This window comes from Choristoneura fumiferana, chromosome 10 (assembly GCF_025370935.1).
Source record: "Choristoneura fumiferana chromosome 10, NRCan_CFum_1, whole genome shotgun sequence".
In the NCBI taxonomy this organism is placed as follows: domain Eukaryota; kingdom Metazoa; phylum Arthropoda; class Insecta; order Lepidoptera; family Tortricidae; genus Choristoneura; species Choristoneura fumiferana.
In genome coordinates, this window is record NC_133481.1 from 8,907,344 (window position 1) to 8,928,478 (window position 21,135).

Consider the following 21,135-nt stretch of genomic DNA (forward strand, 5'->3'; position numbering starts at 1 on the left):
TCGCTTTGAGAAAACTTACAATTCACTTTCTAAATTTTTCAATAAATTCTCTTTTCTCGCATGCGATTTGGATATCATCAACATAGATCAAAACAAAGAGTTTTATATCAAAACTAATATCCTTAAAATAAAGACACGGTTCATTCAACGATTGTTGCAGTCCCATACGTTTTAGTTGTTCATCGAGTCGTATGTTCCACTGACGACCAGCTTGTTTGAGCCCATATAACGACCTCTTCAGTCTGCATACATCACCTCCAGCCTTTAAATCGTTCAACATTATCACAGCTCGTTGATAAACATCAGAACCTTCTGCTTCTGTCTCTATTAATTTAAGTAAACATTCTTCTAAAAGTTCTGGCACCTTCATGTAGATATTTTCTTCTAACAAACCATTTAAGTACGCCGTATTAATGTCCAACTGATGAATTTCTAGGTCTAGCTCAACTGCAAGTGCAGCTAACAGTCTTACTGTGTCAAGCCTGACAACTGGAGCAAACGTATTGTGGTAATCAATACCATACCGCTGGCTAAAGCCTTTTGCTACAAGTCTCGCCTTTTTCTTCTCAGTCTTGTCGACATTCAGCTTGGTTGTCAAAACATATCGACAGCCTACAATATCACGGTTCATGGGTTTGTTTACTATCTCCCATGTGTCATTTTTGACTAAGCTCCTTACTTCCGATAAGATAGCATCTTTCCATCCTTTACTTTCATTACTTGACAAAGCTTGTTTTAATGTCACTTCTGCGACTCCAACAAAATCTTGACAGTCCGTAAATTCTTCGATAGAATCACTACTATCTTCTACAGTCGCAATTGGCTCCGGTTGCGTGTTGGGTATCATTTGGTAAATTTTTCTTGGGCGTCCGACATGACCTCGCTCTGTTCGCGGTCGACCTGGACCTCTCTTCATTCCCCCCGATTCATCATCGTGAACGTCATTTGCCTGATGATCATGATACGATGGTCCTGGAATGACTTCGGGTTCTACGACTGGCTGACAGTCAGGTTCAGGTGTCTTCTTCGAATGAAATTCAATTTCAACTGACTTTGGTTGTACATTTGATTCCATTTGTTCAATTTTACTAGAACATCCAACACAATCTCGGTCAATTTTATGAAATTTTACATGTCGGTCAATTTTATGAAATTTCACATCTCGTGAGATTACTATTCTTCGTTGCTGTGGCAACCATATTCTGTAACCTTTTCGATCTCTTGGGTATCCGACGAAAATTCTTTCTGTACTGCGTGGAGCAAATTTATCTTTTCCCAGTTCTTTGTCCAATACGTGCACCTTCGATCCAAACCTTTCTAGATAACTTATCTTCGCAGGTCGTCCGTACCATCTCTCAAAAGGTGTGTCTCCTCCAAGACTGCGCGTAGGACATCGATTTCTGACATGACATGCTGTTACGACAGCATCTGCCCAAAATCCTGGTGAAAGAGCTGATGAAATCAGCATACATCTCGCCATTTCTACCAACGTACGGTTTTTTTCTCTCAGCTATGCCGTTCTGTTCTGGGGTTCAAGGACAGGTCAGCCTTCGAGATATACCTTCCTTCTTCAAGAATTCATCGAAATCATGGTTACAATATTCGCCACCGCCATCTGTCTGGAGATATTTTATTTTATTACCTCTCAAATTCTCGACATAATTCTTGTATATTTTGAATACAGTAAGAACTTCACTTTTCTTACTCAACAAATATACTTCACACTATCTTGAATGGTCGTCGATGAATGTGACAAAGTACTTCGCTCCGCCTATGGCTTCATGTCGCATCGGTCTAACAACATCAGAATAAACAATCTTCAATTTCTCATCACAAGGGCCTTCTGATTTCGAAAATGGTAATGCACTCATTTTCCCACTCATACAAACATTGCAATCGTACAACTTTACAGCATCTGACATCTTTACACTTACACCAGATTTATTTAAAAGTTTTATAAGATCTTTTGCATTCAAATGTCCTAACCGTTCATGCCACAACCACACATCGACCTGTTTCTCGGAAATCGCCGATACTGTTTCACGATGTTGTTCCTCAACGTAATATAAATTACTCTTACGATTTGCGATCAGCTTCGTGTTACCATGACTATCTTTTACACTAGCCGCATTACCTCTAAACGTAACACTATAGCCTTGATCCGTAATTTTTGCAACTGAAATCAGGTTACATCGTATTGGGCAATTGAACAACAGTTTTAGAACCATTATTACATGTAAACAATCTTACCGTACCTTTGCCTCGTACGTTTGTACTATTATTTGTTGCCAAATTTAGCTTCAACGACATGGGTAACATCGTATCACCAAATTTACTTGCGTCGTTACACAGATGAGACGTACACCCACTAGCAATGATCCAATTCCCACTCTCGTTGCTTGCAGCCTTATCATCTGAAAAACAATTGAAAGTTATAAAATCGGAATCAAAAATATCAGAAGTAGTACTGTCTGTTGACACAAACTTAGAAGTTTCTTGGCATTTATTCTTTTTCTTCATATTACATTCAGAAGCCCTATGACCGTGCTGATGACATTTAAAACATTTGTACTTGAATTTCGAATCCGCGTCGACTGTACCGCTCTTTGGTTTAAAAGACTTCTTCTCTTTTACATGAAATGCTTTATCCACATTTTCATTCTGACGACGAGAATTTCCTTCCTCCAAAATCTTTATTTTAAGCGTTTCCGGATCTGGCAACGTATCTCTAGACTATAGCACATCTAAAGTTCTCGAAACTAGATGGTAAACTGTACAGCAGCATAATCGAAATCAAATCGTCATTCATTTCTATTCCCATGTCAGCCAATTTACATCTGACATCAAAAAAATTCATGACATGTTCTCGAATGTCACCACTTTCCTCCATTTTGTGTAGCAATAACTCTTTCAACAATGTCGCCTTTTTCGCAGGTCCTTTTGATGCATGTATGCCTTCAAGTTTTAACCAAACGTCTCGCGATGTTCTGCATCCTCGCAGGTGCCTCAGTTCACTCGAGCTGATTGATAGGATTAGGTCTGCCTTTGCCTTCGCGTCACCTGTATCCCATTCAACGGCTCTTGGTGGTTCTGCCGGTTTTACGAGATTGCCGTTCACATAGCCCCAGGCATCGTTTTTTACAAGAATGGCTTCCACTTGGATTTTCCACGTCTCATAATTATTTTGAGCAAGTTGCTCGATTTTGACGGTTGACATTTCAATATTCTATTTTCACAATAATCACAATATCCAGATTTTTTTACTTCTTCACTCTGGGCCCATAACCATTGTTGGGGAGCAGCTTTCCACAACGTGGGAAGAAGAACAGTGAAATAACAACTTGTCTTATGATAGCCTTTTAATGGAGATCCATACAAGAAGAAAAGCACGTATGTCAACAAAACGAATCTAAACCAAATATGACATACGTTAATATATTTTTTTTTATATATCAAAATAGGTATAATACAACCTATTCCAATAGTATTGGCTATGGTAAGAACTGAAGAAACACAAAATAATATTTTCTCTTTTATTTTATCAAAGGGTAGGCAAACAAGCTACCTAACGTTAAGTGGTCTCAGAGGGATCTTTTGTCAAGTTATAAAATATAAAGGTATTCGTAATTATAATGATTTCAATAAAGGAATTTAAACGGATTAAACTTTCCGATATTTTGAACTTTTTTCATCATTGACTGCTGTAAATACAATGAAAACATAAATTAAAAAAAACTATCGATTTGTCGATAAGATCGATAAAAAGCGGTCCTCTCTCCCTACAATTTGTCAATAGCCGCACGCAAAATTCCGGGCCATATATATAAATTTGGAAAAAAATACCCTAAGGGTGGGAAAAGTATAAAATATAAACTTTTTAATAAAAAAAATAAACCGCCGAAAAAACTAAAAAGCGAAAAATAATAAACCTTTTTCTCCTTTCTCTCCTATTTAACCTTAATCTAGGTACTAGTTTGAAGTCGGTGCCTCAGCATTAGCCATCAGGAGTGGACCTAAAGTCGTCTACCTGATGGGCTTCTAACACTCCTCCTGGCTCGTGCTGAGGCTTAAGGTTAAATAGGAGAGAAAGGAGAAAAAGGTTTATTATTTTTTGCTTTTCAGTTTTTTCGGCGGTTTAATTTTTTTGTTAGGTATCTGTAAAGTCGCTCGTTCATACAGTTCGCTCATCATCACAAAACTAAAACTTTAAGAACAAAATTTGTATGGCAGGTAATTTCACAATGATCCATAAGTTAGTACAAATTCGCAGTTTATATTTATGCAGTCTCTGGATTTAATAACAACAGCAGCTGGCGATGCGATAATATCCAATCTCGAATGCACACTGCACAATGTCCAGTGCAGTTGAGTCGCATCCCACAGCGGTTTACAACGGACGCGCTGCGACTTTTCTATGTGAACTGTCTACAATTAGTCGTAAGTTTGTGTCATCCTCATCATCATATCAACCGTAGGACACCCACCGCTGGGCATAAGCCTCTCACAAGTTTGTGTGCCTATGTATAGTCAATCTCTAAAGTACCTGAACCCCTAAGTCAGTACTGAGTAGCAAAAAACTTTAACTACATGTACCTACAGTCTGAAATATTTCAAATTAGTGACAGTGACTGTAAGTAGGTACTTATTATTGCCCACAACTTTGTCAGCAAAGAATTCGTTTATCGTACGCACTCTGGGACAACTTCTTTTTAGGGTTCCGTAGCCAAAAGCAAAACAGAACCCTGATAGTTTTTTCGCGTTAAAATGCATCCTATTATTTAATCTAATCCTCAATGTACCTACACAAAATTTCATGGCAATCGGTTCAGCAGGAAAGCAGAACAAACCAGAAAATTCACTTTGGCATTCATACATAATGAAACTAAAACTATTCGCGTGTAAATTTAATTACATTACGACAATGTACATCGCCATTTGACATTTTCCGAACAATTGCATTTACAGTGATAAAGCATTTGTTTGGTGACGACAACTGCATGCAATGGGTGCGGCTAAAAAGCTTTAGCCACATTGTGTGTGTGTGTGTGTGTGTGTGCATTGACGTAATAGAACAAGCTAAGCGAATAAAATAGATTCTAATAAAAGGTACTAATCTAACTTTATTTTCAAACAAGATACAGTATTAATCTTCAATCAAACAAGGGTATTGACATCGTGAGTAACAAAAATCATTTATTTATAGCACACCATATATGACTATGCTGGTGCCCTTAAAAATAAAAATATGTTCTTAAAAAATAAACTGAAACAAAAATACGGTAAGTCTGAAAATTAATTCAAATGTAAGCATCTCCGCGAACAACTTTCACCAAACTTTCCACAATGAACTATTCAAGCTGTGCTTTTTTGGTCCTAATTGTTATTAAACTGCATGCAATTTGAATAATATTTCAACAGCTACGTTAAGTTCTGTTTAGTTTTTACTACTTAAAGAAGTATTAAAAATAATGTTTTGAAGTAAAAAAATATTTTTCACTTCTCATGTTCTTACAATGTTAAAGGTAAACCAAAAATATATGAATATGACTCAATGTCTTATTTATATGGCAACCCTAAAAACGCTGAACAAAGCAAAACACATTACTTGTATGATGACACCCTTTCAAGCCAAAATGGCAAAAACGGAACCCTTATAGTTTCGCACGTCTGTCTGTCTGTTTGTCTGTCTGTCTGTCTGTTCGTCCGTCCGCGGCTTTGCTCAGGGACTATCATTGCTAGAAAGCTGTAATTTTGCACGAATATATATGTAAACTATGCCGACAAAATGGTACAATAAAAAATTGAAAAAAAAATATTTTAGGGTACCTCCCATAGACGTAACGTGGGGGTGATTTTTTTTCTCTTCCAACCCTATAGTGTGGGGTATGGTTGGATAGGTCTTTTAAAACCATTGGGGTTTGCTAAGGCGATTTTTCGATTCAGTGATTTATGTTTGCGAAATATTCAACTTTAAAGTGCAAATTTTAATTAAAATCGAGCGTCTCCCCCCTCTAAAATCTAAACCGGAGGGTGGAAAAAATTGAAAAAATTCATGGTGGTATTAAGTGTATCAAACTTTCAAGAAAAACTATAACGGCTAAGTTTGCTTGAGAATTAATAGTAGTTTAAGAGTAAATAGCAGCCTAAGGTATAAAATATACCTAAACTTGGAAGATTCCGTACAAAATACGAAATCCGTAGAAAAATATCACTTTATTTTTTCGTAATGGCTACGGAACCCTATTTTCGGCGTGTACGACACGCTCTTGGCCGGTTTTTGCTTAGCGGCCACAGTAATACCATGATCTGTGAAAATTTCAAGTGTCGAGCTATTACGGCTCAAGAGATAGAGCCCTGTGACAGACGGACAGACATACAGATATCGGAGCATCAGTAATAGGGTCCCGTTGGCACCCTTTAGGTACGGAACCCTAATTAAACCAACTCAAGAAAACAAACGGACTCCGCGCCGAGGGCTACGTACAAATTTGTATCTATGAAGATCACGTGTTAGCAGACCCCCTGTTCTAACCAATTGTACGCAATGTGGGGTCATGTTACATTTTAGATGGTTACATTTTGAGCAACTTAATGAAGTTACTAGCCGTGGTGGCCTAGTGGTTTGACCTATCGCCTCTCAAGCAGAGGGGCGTGGGTTCAAACCCCGGCTCGCACCTCTGAGTTTTCCGAAATTCATGTGCGGAATTACATTTTGAAATTTACCACGAGCTTTGCGGTGAAGGAAAAAACATCGTGAGGAAACCTGCACAAACCTGCGAAGCAATTCAATGGTGCGTGTGAAGTTCCCAATCCGCACTGGGCCCGCGTGGGAACTACGGCCCAAGCCCTCTTGTTCTGAGAGGAGGCCTGTGCCCAGCAGTGGGACGTATATAGGCTGGATGATGATGATGATGATGATGAATGAAATGAAATGAAATCATTTATTTCGGACATAAGGTATCCATATTATTATTAATCGGTAATATATATAAATTGATAAGTTAACATAAATAATCACCAAGAACCACCTACGCTGGCATTCCATGAAAATGTCACGCATTGAAGGATGCCTTTCAATAAAAGCTGTAATCAATCACTATCAGGTTCAGACGGTTCGCAAAAAAATCTTTACAAATTCAACCGAAAGAAACGTAGGTTGACAGATCTTTGTGATGCCACCAGCTATTTGGCGACGGGCGTGCTTGTAAGAAAGAAACCTGTGGTTGTTACGAGGTTATAACTAGTTTTTGAGATCTTCAAAGGAAAGAACTAAGTACCTATTAATGACTTGTATTTACCCGCGGCCCGCGGGTTTGCACGCGTAACCCATTAGATCCGGCTGCAGGATTTTATTAAATTCCCAAGAGAATTTCCAAAAATTAACGTGGATTTCAATTACATTGCACATAAAATATCCAAGGCTTGAAATTTTGGGTTTTTTATTACGATCCCGTGAGAGTATCGCAATGAAAAGTATCCTATGTGTTATTTCAGAAGTCCAGCTCTCTACATACCCAATTTCATCCAAATCCTTCCCGCCGTTTGAGCGTGAAGGAGTAACAAGACACACATACCTACTCACAAACTTTCGCGTATCAGTAGGATTAATATGCGTTTCTTCAATGTTTCTTCAATGCATCGTTGTTATTTATTTATCGAAAATGGGATAACTACTCATACGTAATCAAGCATAAAATGCAGAAACATTTTCAGAGATAGATAAAGGTAGTAGCTCGGGATGATGTCGGAAATTTCACGAAACTATGTTCCAAGTTTGTTCGTGCGATGAAGTTCGCTCGTATGGCTACCGTGATGAATTAATGAGTGATGGGCTGACAAGACGAGAATATAACATTCAGCCGTTATAAATATATTATGTTATGTATATACCTACCATTAAATAGAAATATTTTATGATAATGTAGAAAATAACAAATGTTATAGTACATACCTACAGCTCACGGAGATAGTAGAGACGAAAGCTTTATGATCATAGAAGATAGGTACAATATACTTTTCACTTCCCTGTGCACTGTCAAAAGATATTATTTGTAGTCGTAAGGGTACAATTCCGAAAGTCGGAATCACGAACTTCAAAATATCGATTTTTATAATTCCGAATGTTTTAAAACTCCTAATATGACTATTCCGATTCTTCATAACTCCGATTTTTATAAATCCGAAAATTAAAAATACCTAATTTTTAAAATTACGATTTTCAAAATTCCGAACTTTAATAAACCGAACAATAAGAAGTCAATAATATCCGAAATATCAAAAATACGAATTCCGATTACTAAAATACCGATTTTCAAAATTCCGAATACCATTAGTACATCGATCAATAATAAATCCCGACTTAAGCTATGTAGTTTAGATTGGCCTAAAACAGTATTTACTGTTATTGATTTTCAGCAATGTGACACAAGGTCGGCGGAGCTCCTATTCCGCGCAGTTATGGCGCTTCGCGCCTTGTCGCAATTCTAACCTAACCTTACCTAAGTATGCAGGTCAATTTATCTAAATTGATTGATATTAATTCGAGATTCAAAATCAAGATTTCGATTATTAAAACCACGAAGTTTATTTTGCCGAATGTCATATTTCCGAATTAGCGATATTATGTCATTTCGGAAAATTGATAACCGGAATACTTTATTTCGGGCCCATAACATTTCGTGCATTTTCATTCTTCGGAATTTTAATAATCGGATATTAAAAAAAACGATATTTTGAAAGTCGGAAAAATAAATTTCGTGTTTTTAAGTAATCGGAATTATATGTCTTAGGAATTGTGAAAATCGGAGTTTTGAAAATCGGAATTAGCAAATTGGGAATAAACTATTTCGGAGTATTTGGGTGTTCCCGTCGTCGTAATTCATTTGCTTGTGATTGTAGTAGGGTTCAGCTTTTGAAAGCAACTGTGACGGGCAATGTTACCACATTGTAACATTGCTCATGAAATATATCTTAGGTTATGGTTCAATGACGTAAATTGATTTACAAGAAGGACTAACCTAAGTTAAATAGGTACTACCAGGTTCGAGCCCAATTACCCATGAGGGAGCAAAGTGGGATCATTACCGACGTCTATTTTACGATAACTCCTGTAAAATAAGCGAGTGTGTTCGTCGTTGTATGCAGTACAGACGAGCAACACAACAAACCCACCGTCAGACGAAAAGTGAGCGGATAAGAAGTTGTAACAGGTACCTCGTAAAAAGCTTTGAGATACGAGTCATAAAGATTTCGCTAAGCACGTAGCTTCGACGCATGCTCCCTGAGGCGATTCTATTTGTGAAAAGGGTTACAACGCGCCTCCGACCTATCACCATGAGTTCGCGTGAGGCAATCTATCGACTAGGCATTTACCTATTACTTATAAGAAAAACTGCTTAGCTGTTATATTCGCTTTTACCATTTAGCTGTCAAACTATCACGATTCTTGAGTGGTAGGGATGTTTTTATCGGCAAAGGGTGGGCCTTTTTCGAGTCGCTACAAAAGGTTGCTCAGTCTAATGGTGAATGAGTTCTGATTCTGATGCAGCAAGTAGGATTTATTTTAGAAGAAAATGGGCTATGCAAGTTGTGAATTCGAAATCTGAAAAAAATGGATTGATAGATACTTAGGTTAGGTACTTATAGATATTTCTAACATGTCAGAATACCAATGCAGGTAAAAGAGAAAAAAAAAACAAGAATTCGAATAAAATCTACAGAAAAATAATGAAAGCATAGGTACCTAAGTTAGAATTACATACCGCCATTAACCTATGTAGTATTGCTTTGCAAAGTGAAACTCAACCCATTAAGGTGGGTGGGAATTGTCGTTGAAGGAAATTGAACGGAAACAGAAAACATTGGAATTGTTCGAGAGAAAGATTTAACGTCGAGCAATGGAAAGAATTGTTTTGAGTTTTCATTATTATAGGGCTCGTGAGATTTTGCTTTAAAAACTTCATTTGCAATTCAATTGAATTTCTCTTAAAACCAAAACCATGTTTCCAATGACCGGTTTTATTGCGCCATTTTGTTACAAGGTCGGAAGAAGAAATAACAAGATCTGCATTAGCGAGCTCAATCAATGAAGCTCTTAATAAAACAGCGGTATCTACCTTCCTTTCTAATTTAAATACAGCCAAGTTGAAATCACTATTTAGTATTTTTATTAGCAGCGATGCATAAACTGGGCAAATCGACGTTTAATGTATGTTTTTCATGTTAACTCTGTCCTGAATTGATGGAGTAGGCGCAGGTGTGGCCCGGACATAAAGGCGGTTGACGTTCCGCCGGACGACCTCATTAAGTCCGATACTTGAGGTTTGAATCACGAAACAAGGAAGTCATTATCTGGTAACATGGAAATTACCACCTCTGGGTTTACTAGGAACATATTTACATGTTAACATGCTCCTGTATTTACATTATTATTGTGTAAGTACAGTCATGTATAAATGTTACACTAACACCTTGCCGATCGATAGTCCACTATCGATAGCTTTTCGATAGACTATCGATAGTTAGAGCAAAAACGATAGCTATCAATAGTATCGATACTATCGAAAGTATTGCTTTTCAATATTACTAGTACTATCAATATGTTTCGTAATTTTCTGTTAAATAGATATATGTGTCTGCCTATTGCTCACCTTGTAATATTTTGTTCTGTGTATCTGTTTTCTGTATCGCTTACTATGTCTGGTGTACAATAAAGAGTCTTTGTATTGTATTGTATTGTAATAGACCTAATATCGATAGTATCGATACTACCGCTCTTATGGACTTTTTCCGATTAAAACTATCGATTTTTCAGCAACTCTTACTTATATACAGGGTGTAGGTAGCACACTCATTCATTCTATTTCGAAGAAAGTTTTTTTATAATTTAACTTGTTCATGATTGATTACCTATATCTACTTGCAGCGCTCCCTCAATAAAAATAAATTATATTGTAGGTAAAGTCAAGAAAACTGAATCACGTGCGTACCAGGGTGAAACCTTTTCATAACCAATTTCGCTATTACTTTGGCAGATGTACCTATGAGATGTCAACATGACAATATGATGTTAGTGGTGCAAAGGTTCTACCCTGGTACGTGATTCAGTTTCCTTGACTGTAGGTTCTTACCTATAGTGGCATACCTGCTAATTAGACTAATTGCACGCATCATCACCAAGAGCGAATAATTTTCCTTCTCACCCTTTTCTCACCAGAAATAAAATGGAAACAGAGTCGTTTTGAGTTTGACTTTTTTCCTGCATCTTGTTTCCTTTCTTGTTAGATTACATTCTATCTTAGTCTCACAGTGCTCTGGTGTAACGGTTATGCTGTGATATATCCATACTAATATTATAAATGCGAAAGTGTGTGTGTTTGTCCGTCTTTCACGTCCAAACAGAGCGTCTGATCGACGTGATTTTTGGCATAGAGATAGTTTATGGGCCAGAGAGTGACATAGGCTACTTTTTATCCCGAAAAAATGAGAGTTCCCGAGGGAGGTTCCACGCGGGCGAAGCCGCGGGCAAAAGCTAGTATTGAAATAAATAATAATTAAATTTGAAATGAAATGGGGCTGAAGCTACCTATTTAAGTACCTACCTACAATTGAAGTTCCGCTTCCTCATATTTAAATCACTGTCACTTTTGTCATATCAATCACCGGTGCATTGTTCACCTTCCTAACTTATTATTATTAACGCCTGGGTGTTCAGTTGACAATATGATAAAGAGCTCAAATGTCAAACGCAATCCATAGGGGTTGGTGTTTTGAATCATACCTTATGGAATAGAGATATGCCATTTAATTTATTTATATTCCGTTATCTTACTAATATTATAAACGCTAACGCTAAATAACGCGAAAGTTAGTATGGATGGATGTTTGGTACTCTTTCACGCAAAAACTACTGAACGGATTTGCATGAAATTTGGTACACAGGTAATATATACCCTAGATTATACAAAATACAAAATTCTTTATTTCATAAAATACACGTACATTTACAATTTAGGGGATGAAGCCTCCCGGTAAGCAAACAATTCTGTATAGGGAAACTCCGCTCTTCCATAGATTATAACAGGTAGGTATAGCAGTTTTTACGAAATGAAATTAACAAACTAGCTAGGTGTGTGTGTGTGTGTGTGTGTGTGCGTGCGTGCGTGCGTGTGTGCGTGCGTGTGTGAGTGCGTGCGTGTGCGTGTGTGTGTGTGAGTGAGTGTGTGCAAGTGTGCATATGTGTGTGTATAGGAGTGATAAATAGGTATTTAATTAAGGCTTACAACCATCATTTTAACAAAACTTCCATCTCTTCATAGGTTTATTGTTTTAAGCCAGTTTATAAGTAGCTTTTTACATTCATAATATAATTTTAGATAGATTTCTATTTCTTTATTGATTTTGTTATAAACATGCACTGATTTACTGATGAACTGTGACCTGGTAAATTTATTTCTGGTTTTTAAGCATTTAGCCACGTTACCTATTTTTCTTTTGTTCTTATAATTAGGGTTATAAGGTAAAGTCTTGTGTATTTTTAGGGTACTTTGTGGGATATATAATTTCCTAACCGAGAGGACGTTACTGATTTGGTACAAACGTTGGGTCGGAAATCCGATTTTTTTAAAGTACATGACCTTTAATAGTGCCCGTTGTGCACGTTCAAGGTCAATAAATCGACTTTTAGCTGCACCGCCCCAGACAAATATGCAGTAACGTTAAGACAGATTGTACCAAGGACGTGTATATTTCGTTTAATATATTACGTGTCTTTGATTGGTTGGTGCCAGTTCTTGGTACAATGTGCCTCAACGACTTAAATATCCAGAACAGTTTTCTGACCCTGTTAATGACCTGGTCTAGGTGAGAATACCTACCAATTAAGGTGTTCATCTATTGTTACCCCTAGGTATTTAGTTTCAGAAACTTTTTCGACTTTAGGACAAGAACAGTCAAGAGTATTACGGTCTGAGAGTTGACATGAATGAATTTTGATTTGCATATTGCATTCGGGTTGAGTGCTATCAGTAATACTGAAACATATATATGTCGAAGGGCGGATCGGGTCCGCTTGATCGCCGTCGTCACTCTCGCCGTTCGCCATATTAATTTTGATATGATTAGCCCAACAAATAAGAACACTCAAAGTTCAACTCACCACACTTTATTAAAAATCTAAAAAGATTAAATCACAATACTCTAGGATGATTTGGATAATTAAAGATGAAAGATTAATCACAACGGAACGCAGTGAGGTTGGCTGCGTTGACGGTTCCTGTCCTTCCCCTTTCGCTCTCAAAACAAGAATGCTGTATCATAAATGTTAGATGCTTGATTCGGAACGTAAAAAGGTGACGTCAGAGAGAGGGAGCGAGGACTGTGTGTGTGGGTCTGTGATCGAGCAGAACTGTAATTGTACAAAACTGAAATGAATAAAGAGTTTTCATAAAAACCAACATATAAATGTTTAATTGATACATGGCGCAGTCGAGAAACGAACAAATTTAAGATGACTACATTTAATTTGCCAGACAAATTGTGTATAACAGGTGGGAACTTGTCAGAAAATTGGAGCCAATTTGAACAGGCGTTGTCGATTTATTTGATTGCCTCAGGATTAGATAAAGCAGATGATGAACGGCGAATTGCTATTTTGTTAAATATCATTGGTGAAGATGGAGTTAAAGTGTACAATAGCTTCAGATTAGAAAAGAAAGATTTAAAGTACGAGCAGGTTATAAAACGCTTTCAAGAATATTGCAACCCTAAAAAGAACATCCTGTACACGAGGTTCATGTTTTATCAGCGGCAACAAGGTGCAGATGAACCGTTCGATTGTTTTTTAACGGACTTCAGAAAGCTTGTGAAAGAATGCGAGTTCAAGAGTGAAGACGAAGCCATAAGAGACAGATTAGTGTTAGGAACATCGGATATGGACACTCAAAAGAAATTAATAGTGGAAGGAAATTCTGAACTAGATGCTGTAATTTCGAAGTTTAGATTGGCGGAAATCGGTCGTAAACATGCTGAAGAGGTCCAGGGGACAAGTTCTAAACCTATTGAAGTAGGCAAAGTGCTGAAAGGTAAATCACCAAGGTTGATTAGATGTGGGTGGTGTGGACAGCAACATGAACAAAACTTACAGTTATGTCTTGCTCGAGGAAAGGAATGCACCAAATGTAAAAAGATGAACCATTTTGCTTCAGTGTGTCGCAGTAAATTTGTTAAAACAATATGCCAGAATGAAGAACATAATACAAATAGTGATGAGGAGTTCTACTGTGGTAGTATTAATAAGGTATGTTCTGTAGAATGGACGCAAATGTTATTGCTAGAAAATACTAAGAATTGCCGATTTAAATTAGATACAGGTTCTGATGTCAACTTAATTCCATTTAGTATATTTCAAGCTTTGAAACAAAGTAGGAAGTTGAAGTTAGAGGATAGTAAAGTGAGACTACAGGCTTATAATAATACACACATTAAAGTTTTTGGTAGTGTACTGTTGGAAGTCAGATTAAAAGATAAATCTTATTATATTGAATTCATTGTTACCGACTCACAGTTTCAACCAACCCTTGGCAAAGATGCTTGTCTTATTCTTAACTTGATTGAGAGAAAGTTCATTAACAAGGTTGATGTACTAAATGAAATTGTTCCAGATGATATTGATAAACAAAGAATTATAAGTGAATATCAAGATGTGTTCAATGGGACTGGTAGATTTCCGAATAACTGTCAGATATTGTTGAAAGAAGGCTCTGTTCCTGTCTCAAAACCTCCTCATCGAGTGCCACTTATGTTGAAAGAAAAGCTTAAGGTAGAGTTAGATCTTTTATGTGACAAAGGTATTATTTCTAAAGCTGACGATGCTACTGAATGGATAAATAGAATTGTTGTTGTTGAAAAGGATGAAAACTCTATTCGTGTGTGTCTAGATCCCCGTGACTTAAATAAATGTATATTAAAAAAGTATTATGAAATACCTACTATTAATGACCTGAAAGCAAAGATTTGTAATGCAAAATTTTTTTCAGTTCTCGACTTAAAAGAATCCTTTTGGCAAATAGGTCTGACTGAAAGTAGCAAAAAGTTATGTACATTCTCTTCTGTGTTTGGATTATATCACTTCAATGTTTTACCCTTTGGGCTAGATATATCAGCAGAAATTTTCCAAGAAAATTGTGTCAACTGTTTTAAAGATATTGAAAACATATTCATTTACATTGATGATTTTTTGATTTATGGAAATACAAAACAGGAACATGATATAGCTTTGAAAAGAGTCCTATCCAGAGCCAGAGAGTTAAATGTAAAGTTTAATTTAAAGAAATTTCAATACCTTCCTGAAACAGTTAAATATTTTGGTCATGATATAGTTAATGGATGCTTAATGCCAGATAAAAATAAAATAAAAGCTATAATGGAGTATGACTCACCTAATTATAAACAAAGTCTTCAGCGTTTTATTGGAATGATAAATTATTTGCGGGACTTTATACCAAATTTATCCGAGTTGATAGCTCCATTGAGAGAGCTTTTAAAGAAAAATGTAATTTTTGAGTGGGGTTTAAGTCAAGAAAATTGTGTTAATAAGATAAAAGAAGTTTTAACTAGTCCTCCAGTATTAAGAAATTTTGATCCTAAGCAAACATTAACTATTCAAACTGACAGCTCGAAAAATGCTATTGGTTGTGTATTGTTGCAAAACAAACAACCTGTGGCGTTCGCATCAAAAAGTTTGAGTAAATCTGAGTGTGAATATGGGCAAATAGACAAGGAATTCTTAGCTATATTATTTGCATGTAGAAAATTCCATTATTATATATATGGTAGACACACTGTTGTACAGACAGATCATCAGCCTTTAGTGGCTTTAATGAAGAAGGAAATTTACTGTATTGGTTCTCAAAGGCTACGAAAGATAAGAATAAAGCTTAACATTTATGACATTGATGTACAATATGTAAAGGGTTCTTTGATGTTAATAGCAGATGCAATAAGTAGAGCATCTTCTAAAGCTGATTGTGAGACTTTTGAAAAAACATTAGATCAAGTAGTTCATACAGTTAATATTAGCGATCATTTTCTTTCTGAGATTAGGCAAGCAACTATTGACGATGCGACTTTAAAAGAAATATTGAAGTTTTGTAACAGTGGATGGCCAACAAATATTGACAAAGTTGAAGATCATGTAAAACCTTATTGGAAATTGAAAAATGATATTATGAGTGAAAATAATTTAATATATTTAAATCACAGGATTATTGTTCCTTTAAGTTTGCGAAAAAAGGTCCTAATAAAAGTACATTCGTCTCATTTTGGGGTGACTAAAACATATGGCAGGGCAAAATCATTATTTTATTGGCCAAATTTGAAAACTGATATTATATCATTAATTAGTAAATGTCGCCTATGTGAGAAGTATAGTGTAAAGAAAGCCAAAGAACACATGATAATTGATGAAACTGTAAAGCTACCATATGAAAAAATTGGTTGTGATTTTCTTAACTACTCAAACAATAATTACTTGATTGTCGCAGATTATTATTCCAAATGGTTTGATTTGATAAAAGTTGCCTCAATGACAGCTGATACTGTTATTAAAATATTAAAAGTACTGTTTTCTACTCATGGAATACCCAAAATTGTTAGAGCAGATAACATGCCATTTAATTCCAGTGAGTTCCATAGATTTGCCAGTGAATATGGATTTTCTATTGTTACATCCAGTCCATTATATCCAAAATCTAATGGATTTATTGAACGCTATGTTGGCATTGCAAAAAATATGTTGAAAAAATGTAAAGAAGAGAAATCTGACCTAGAGTTAATGCTATTAGAATACAGGAACAGCCCAGTATTAGATTCTACATACAGTCCATGTCAATTATTGATTAGTAGATTGACTAGGTCCATCTTGCCTATGCATAATGAGCTGCTTAAACCAAAGGTAGTAACAGGGTTTAATGATTTTCAAGACAGGAGAAATGCCATAAACAAGACTAATTATGATAAATCTGCAAAAGAATATACATACAATTTTGAGACAGGGCAAGAAGTAGTATACTTAAAAGATAATTTATGGGTACCAGCTAAGATTGTAAACTTTCACTGTACTCCAAGGTCATATATTATTCAAGATAAAAATGGTAATGTTTTAAGACGAAACTCGTCACAATTAAAACCATCTTTTGCTTCAAACGAGAGTCAGCCTCGAAAAAGTGTGATTCCTTTAGAGTTTGATTACCCTGACTGTAATATTTCAAATACAAATACTAATTCCTTGGATAACTGTGAAGCAAGGCCAAAGAGAGTGATTAAACCTCCGTCTTATTTACAGGATTATGAGACTTCTCTGTAAAAGGGAAAGATGTATCATAAATGTTAGATGCTTGATTCGGAACGTAAAAAGGTGACGTCAGAGAGAGGGAGCGAGGACTGTGTGTGTGGGTCTGTGATCGAGCAGAACTGTAATTGTACAAAACTGAAATGAATAAAGAGTTTTCATAAAAACCAACATATAAATGTTTAATTGATACAAATGCCAAATCTAAACTACCCGCCATCGCAGTCAAACACACTCAAGCATAGACAACCTCTTTTTTCTTTTTTTTTAAATAACAAGGCTTGGGCATTCCGCAAACTGCCAGTGTCGTGTACGTGGGTCTGCGACACGGCCATTCTGACTTTTCACACGTCCTCGTGGGGAGGAAGTATTTGAAATGAAAAGAAATAGTCCCACGAGAGTAACATGTTCGCTCGGCTATCCTGACCAACAAGCAAGGGTTGGTCAGTAGTCGCTACTCTACACGTTTCAAAACAATGACAGTTTAATTCAATATGAAACAAACAAAACTAGAATGCAAACAATGTGATTACATTATTTCTGTAGCTCTATCATAATTGCAAGATAAACTAGCGCTCTGCATCACTGTCTAACCAACAGTGAAAATCAACTTAGTACTTAACCAGTACTCTGCTACTATTGCTTAACCAGCAATAGCAAAATAGTAACCAATAGTGCCTAACCAGCACTCTGCAGCTAATGCCTAACCAGCAATAGCAAAATAACATCCAATAGTGCCTAACTAGCACTCTGCAGCTAATGCTTAACCAGCAATAGCAAAAATCAAATAACAGTGCTCTACCAGCACTCTGCATTTTATCGCTTAGCCAGCGATAAAAACTAAATAGCGCTTAAAAACAATAGAGCAAAAGAAATAAAACATTATGGTTGTGAACTTGTACCGGCTTCAGAGTCCGTAGGCTCTATATCAATATCAAGCTCATATGAAGCATTTAAATCGGGTACTTTACGTAATCGGTCGTGAGCATATTTGTAATGTCGATTACCAGTGAGCGATTTTAAATTGTACCTGTCACCATCTAGAACTTCTACGACCTTAAAAGGTCCTTTATATTTCGGATCAAGTTTGGTCTGATTCCTTTCTTCATTTTTTAGAAGAACTAAATCACCTTCAGAAAATCGAGTAAATTTGGCTTTATTAGAATCAAATCTTGACTTGTCATAATTTGCATTTTGAGCCATGTTAACTACAGCTTCAGCTCTTACGTCATCAATGTCAATTTCAACCTCGTCTGCAAACATTAAATCAAGTGGACGTGCGACTCTACCTATCATGAGCTCTAAGGGACTATATTGGTAACTCTATTAACCGTACAATTTAACGCTAGCTGGACATCTAAAAGAGAATCTTGCCATGAGCGCTCTTTACTCGTCTCTACTGCCGTAAGCATACTCTTGAGCGTACTCATGACCCGCTCTACCTGTCCATTAGCGCGAGAACTTCCGGTAGCGATTAAATGCAAGGAAATATTGTGAGAGGTACAGAACTCTCTGAATCAGTGCTTGCAAAGCAACGTCCTTGATCAGCAATCACACGTGTAGGAGCACCAAATAATGAAACACAACTTTTAAGAGCTTTGATACTACTGTTCGTGTCAATATTCGTGGTATGACGTAGCAAAACAAATTTGTGAACGCGTCAATAATAACAAAAACATACTCCTTTTTCGCGTTTTTACCGCTTAACTTGCCGGTGGCGTCAATATGAAGAGTATGCCATGGTATCGCGACTTTTGGAATAGGGTGTAATTCAGCCGAAATTTTGCCTGAATGAGATTTAGAAATTTTACAAGTGACACAGTTGTCAACAAACTTCCTAACAAATTTAGTCATGTTTTCGAACCAGTAATGATTACAGATTTTATCCAGAGTTTTCTCCCATCCGAGGTGCATCAGGGACTCGTGCGTCGTATTAACTACAGACCACCGTAAAGCTCTAGGTAAAATAGGAAGACAACGAGTTCTGTTTTTGCGCTGTACCTTGCGATGTAATATACCAGACCTAAATTCATAAGTTTTAGCAACATGATCATCAAGATTTCCATCATTTAGTTTTGTGATTAGATTTGAAATTTCCTCGTCTCTTTGCTGTTCGGCTAGTAACCAATTGTCAGTAAGATTAGCAACATTAATCAGTTTCCGCTCTACCTTATTAACCGGAGGTTTTTCATTATGTACAGGGACAGGGTTTCGCGAAAAGAAATCGGCGTGTTGCATTCGCTTTCCATCGACATGAACGATGTCGAAGTCAAACGACTGCAAAAATGCCCACCACCTATGGACTCTAGGTGTAAGATCCAGCTTCTTTCGTGTAGACTGTAGAGCATGGCAATCTGTCATAACAGTGAACTTCTGTCCGTGTAAATAATGCCGGAAGTGCCTAACCGCATTCACAACTGCGAGAGTTTCCAACTCGTATGAGTGGTACTTTGACTCCGCAGGAGTGGTGCGTTTACTAAAGTAAGCAATTACGCATAGTTTGCCGTCCTTTTTCTGCATCAAAATTGCGCCATAACCAACTGAGCTCGCATCCGTGTGTAGCTCGATAGGGCAGTTCGGATCGAAAATAGTCAAAACCGGATTGTTGGTCAAAATAGAGATGACATTTTGCCTAATAACTTCGTGCGATGTTTCCCATTTAATGTTACCTTTTGAGATATTAGTCAAGGCATATAAGGGTGCCATTATCTGTGAAAATTTGGGATGAATTGGCGGAAATAAGACGCAAGCCCGATGAATTGTCGCAATTGTGTTACTGTGCCTGGAGGAGGCAAATCAACTAGAGCTTCTACTTTCTTCGGGTTTGGTCTAATTTCACCACAACTCACCTCGAAGCCTAAGTACTCTACCTTTCGTTTAAGAAACGCACTTTTTAAGATTAAAAGAGAACCCAGCTTTGGTTAAGACATCCAAAACGTTATGTAACCTTTGAAGAGCTTGCTCTACATCTGACGCTACAATCATAATGTCATCCATATACACTACGACATAAGAATTGGCAAGTTCTCCTAATGCTTTGATCACTGCACGCTGAAAAACCGATGGAGCGTTACGTAACCCGAAGGGCATCGTTAAATATTCGTATTGCCCATCTGGCGTTACGAATGCAGTACGTTCGATAGAGTCGACATGTACGGGAATTTGATGAAAACCGCTGGCCATGTCAAGAGTTGTGAAATAATGAGCACCATGGAGTCTATTTATTTGATCGGAAATAATCGGAAGAGGAAATCTATCAGGCACGGTGTTGTCGTTCAGCTCTCTGTAATCGACACACATACGGTCAGACCCGTCTTTCTTTTTAATCAGAAGAATAGGACTCGCAAAGGGGGATGAGCTAGGGCGAATCACGTTGGAGGTAAGCAATTCATCAACTTTATTACGTACAACTTGTCTTTCGTCAGGACTCAAACGATAGGGACGACGACATACAGTTTTATTAGGATCTTTAAGTTTTATTTGCATTGGTTCAGTTTTCGCAGTAGTACTGGGTGTTCCACTAATAAACCGCTTTAAATTCGTTTAAAATTGAAATGAGTTTCGGCTTGTAGTCTGATGTTACGTCCGTATTAATGTTCTCAAAATGTTGGTCTTGCTCTACGTGTAAAATTGTACGTGACTCTACATTTTTGACTGACTCTACGACTGACTCTACATTTGACTCTATCTGCGACTCTATCTGTGACTCTACATGTGACTCTATATTTGACTCTACATGTGACTCTATCTGTGACTCTACTTGAGACTCTATCGGTGACTCGACATTC

At 36.9% G+C, this 21,135-nt stretch overlaps 1 protein-coding gene across 1 annotated transcript; it reads left to right on the forward strand.

Moving 5' to 3' along the window:
- The first annotated feature begins 13,864 nt into the window (after window positions 1-13,864).
- Window positions 13,865-14,822, forward strand: LOC141431600 (uncharacterized). The gene is made up of 2 exons (XM_074092775.1): window positions 13,865-14,296; window positions 14,661-14,822. The coding sequence occupies exons 1-2, from the start codon at window positions 13,931-13,933 to the stop codon at window positions 14,685-14,687; spliced, it is 393 nt and encodes a 130-aa protein (XP_073948876.1). The 5' UTR covers window positions 13,865-13,930; the 3' UTR covers window positions 14,688-14,822.
- The last annotated feature ends 6,313 nt before the right edge of the window (window positions 14,823-21,135 follow it).

Bases quoted from the DNA above. Each gene is read 5' to 3' on its own strand.
- LOC141431600 (XM_074092775.1), top strand. From the start codon at position 13,931: ATGGACACTCAAAAGAAATTAATAGTGGAAGGAAATTCTGAACTAGAT. The intron at 14,297-14,660 runs GTATGTTCTGTA...AAATTGTTCCAG, and splicing joins ACTGTGGTAGTATTAATAAG to ATGATATTGATAAACAAAGA.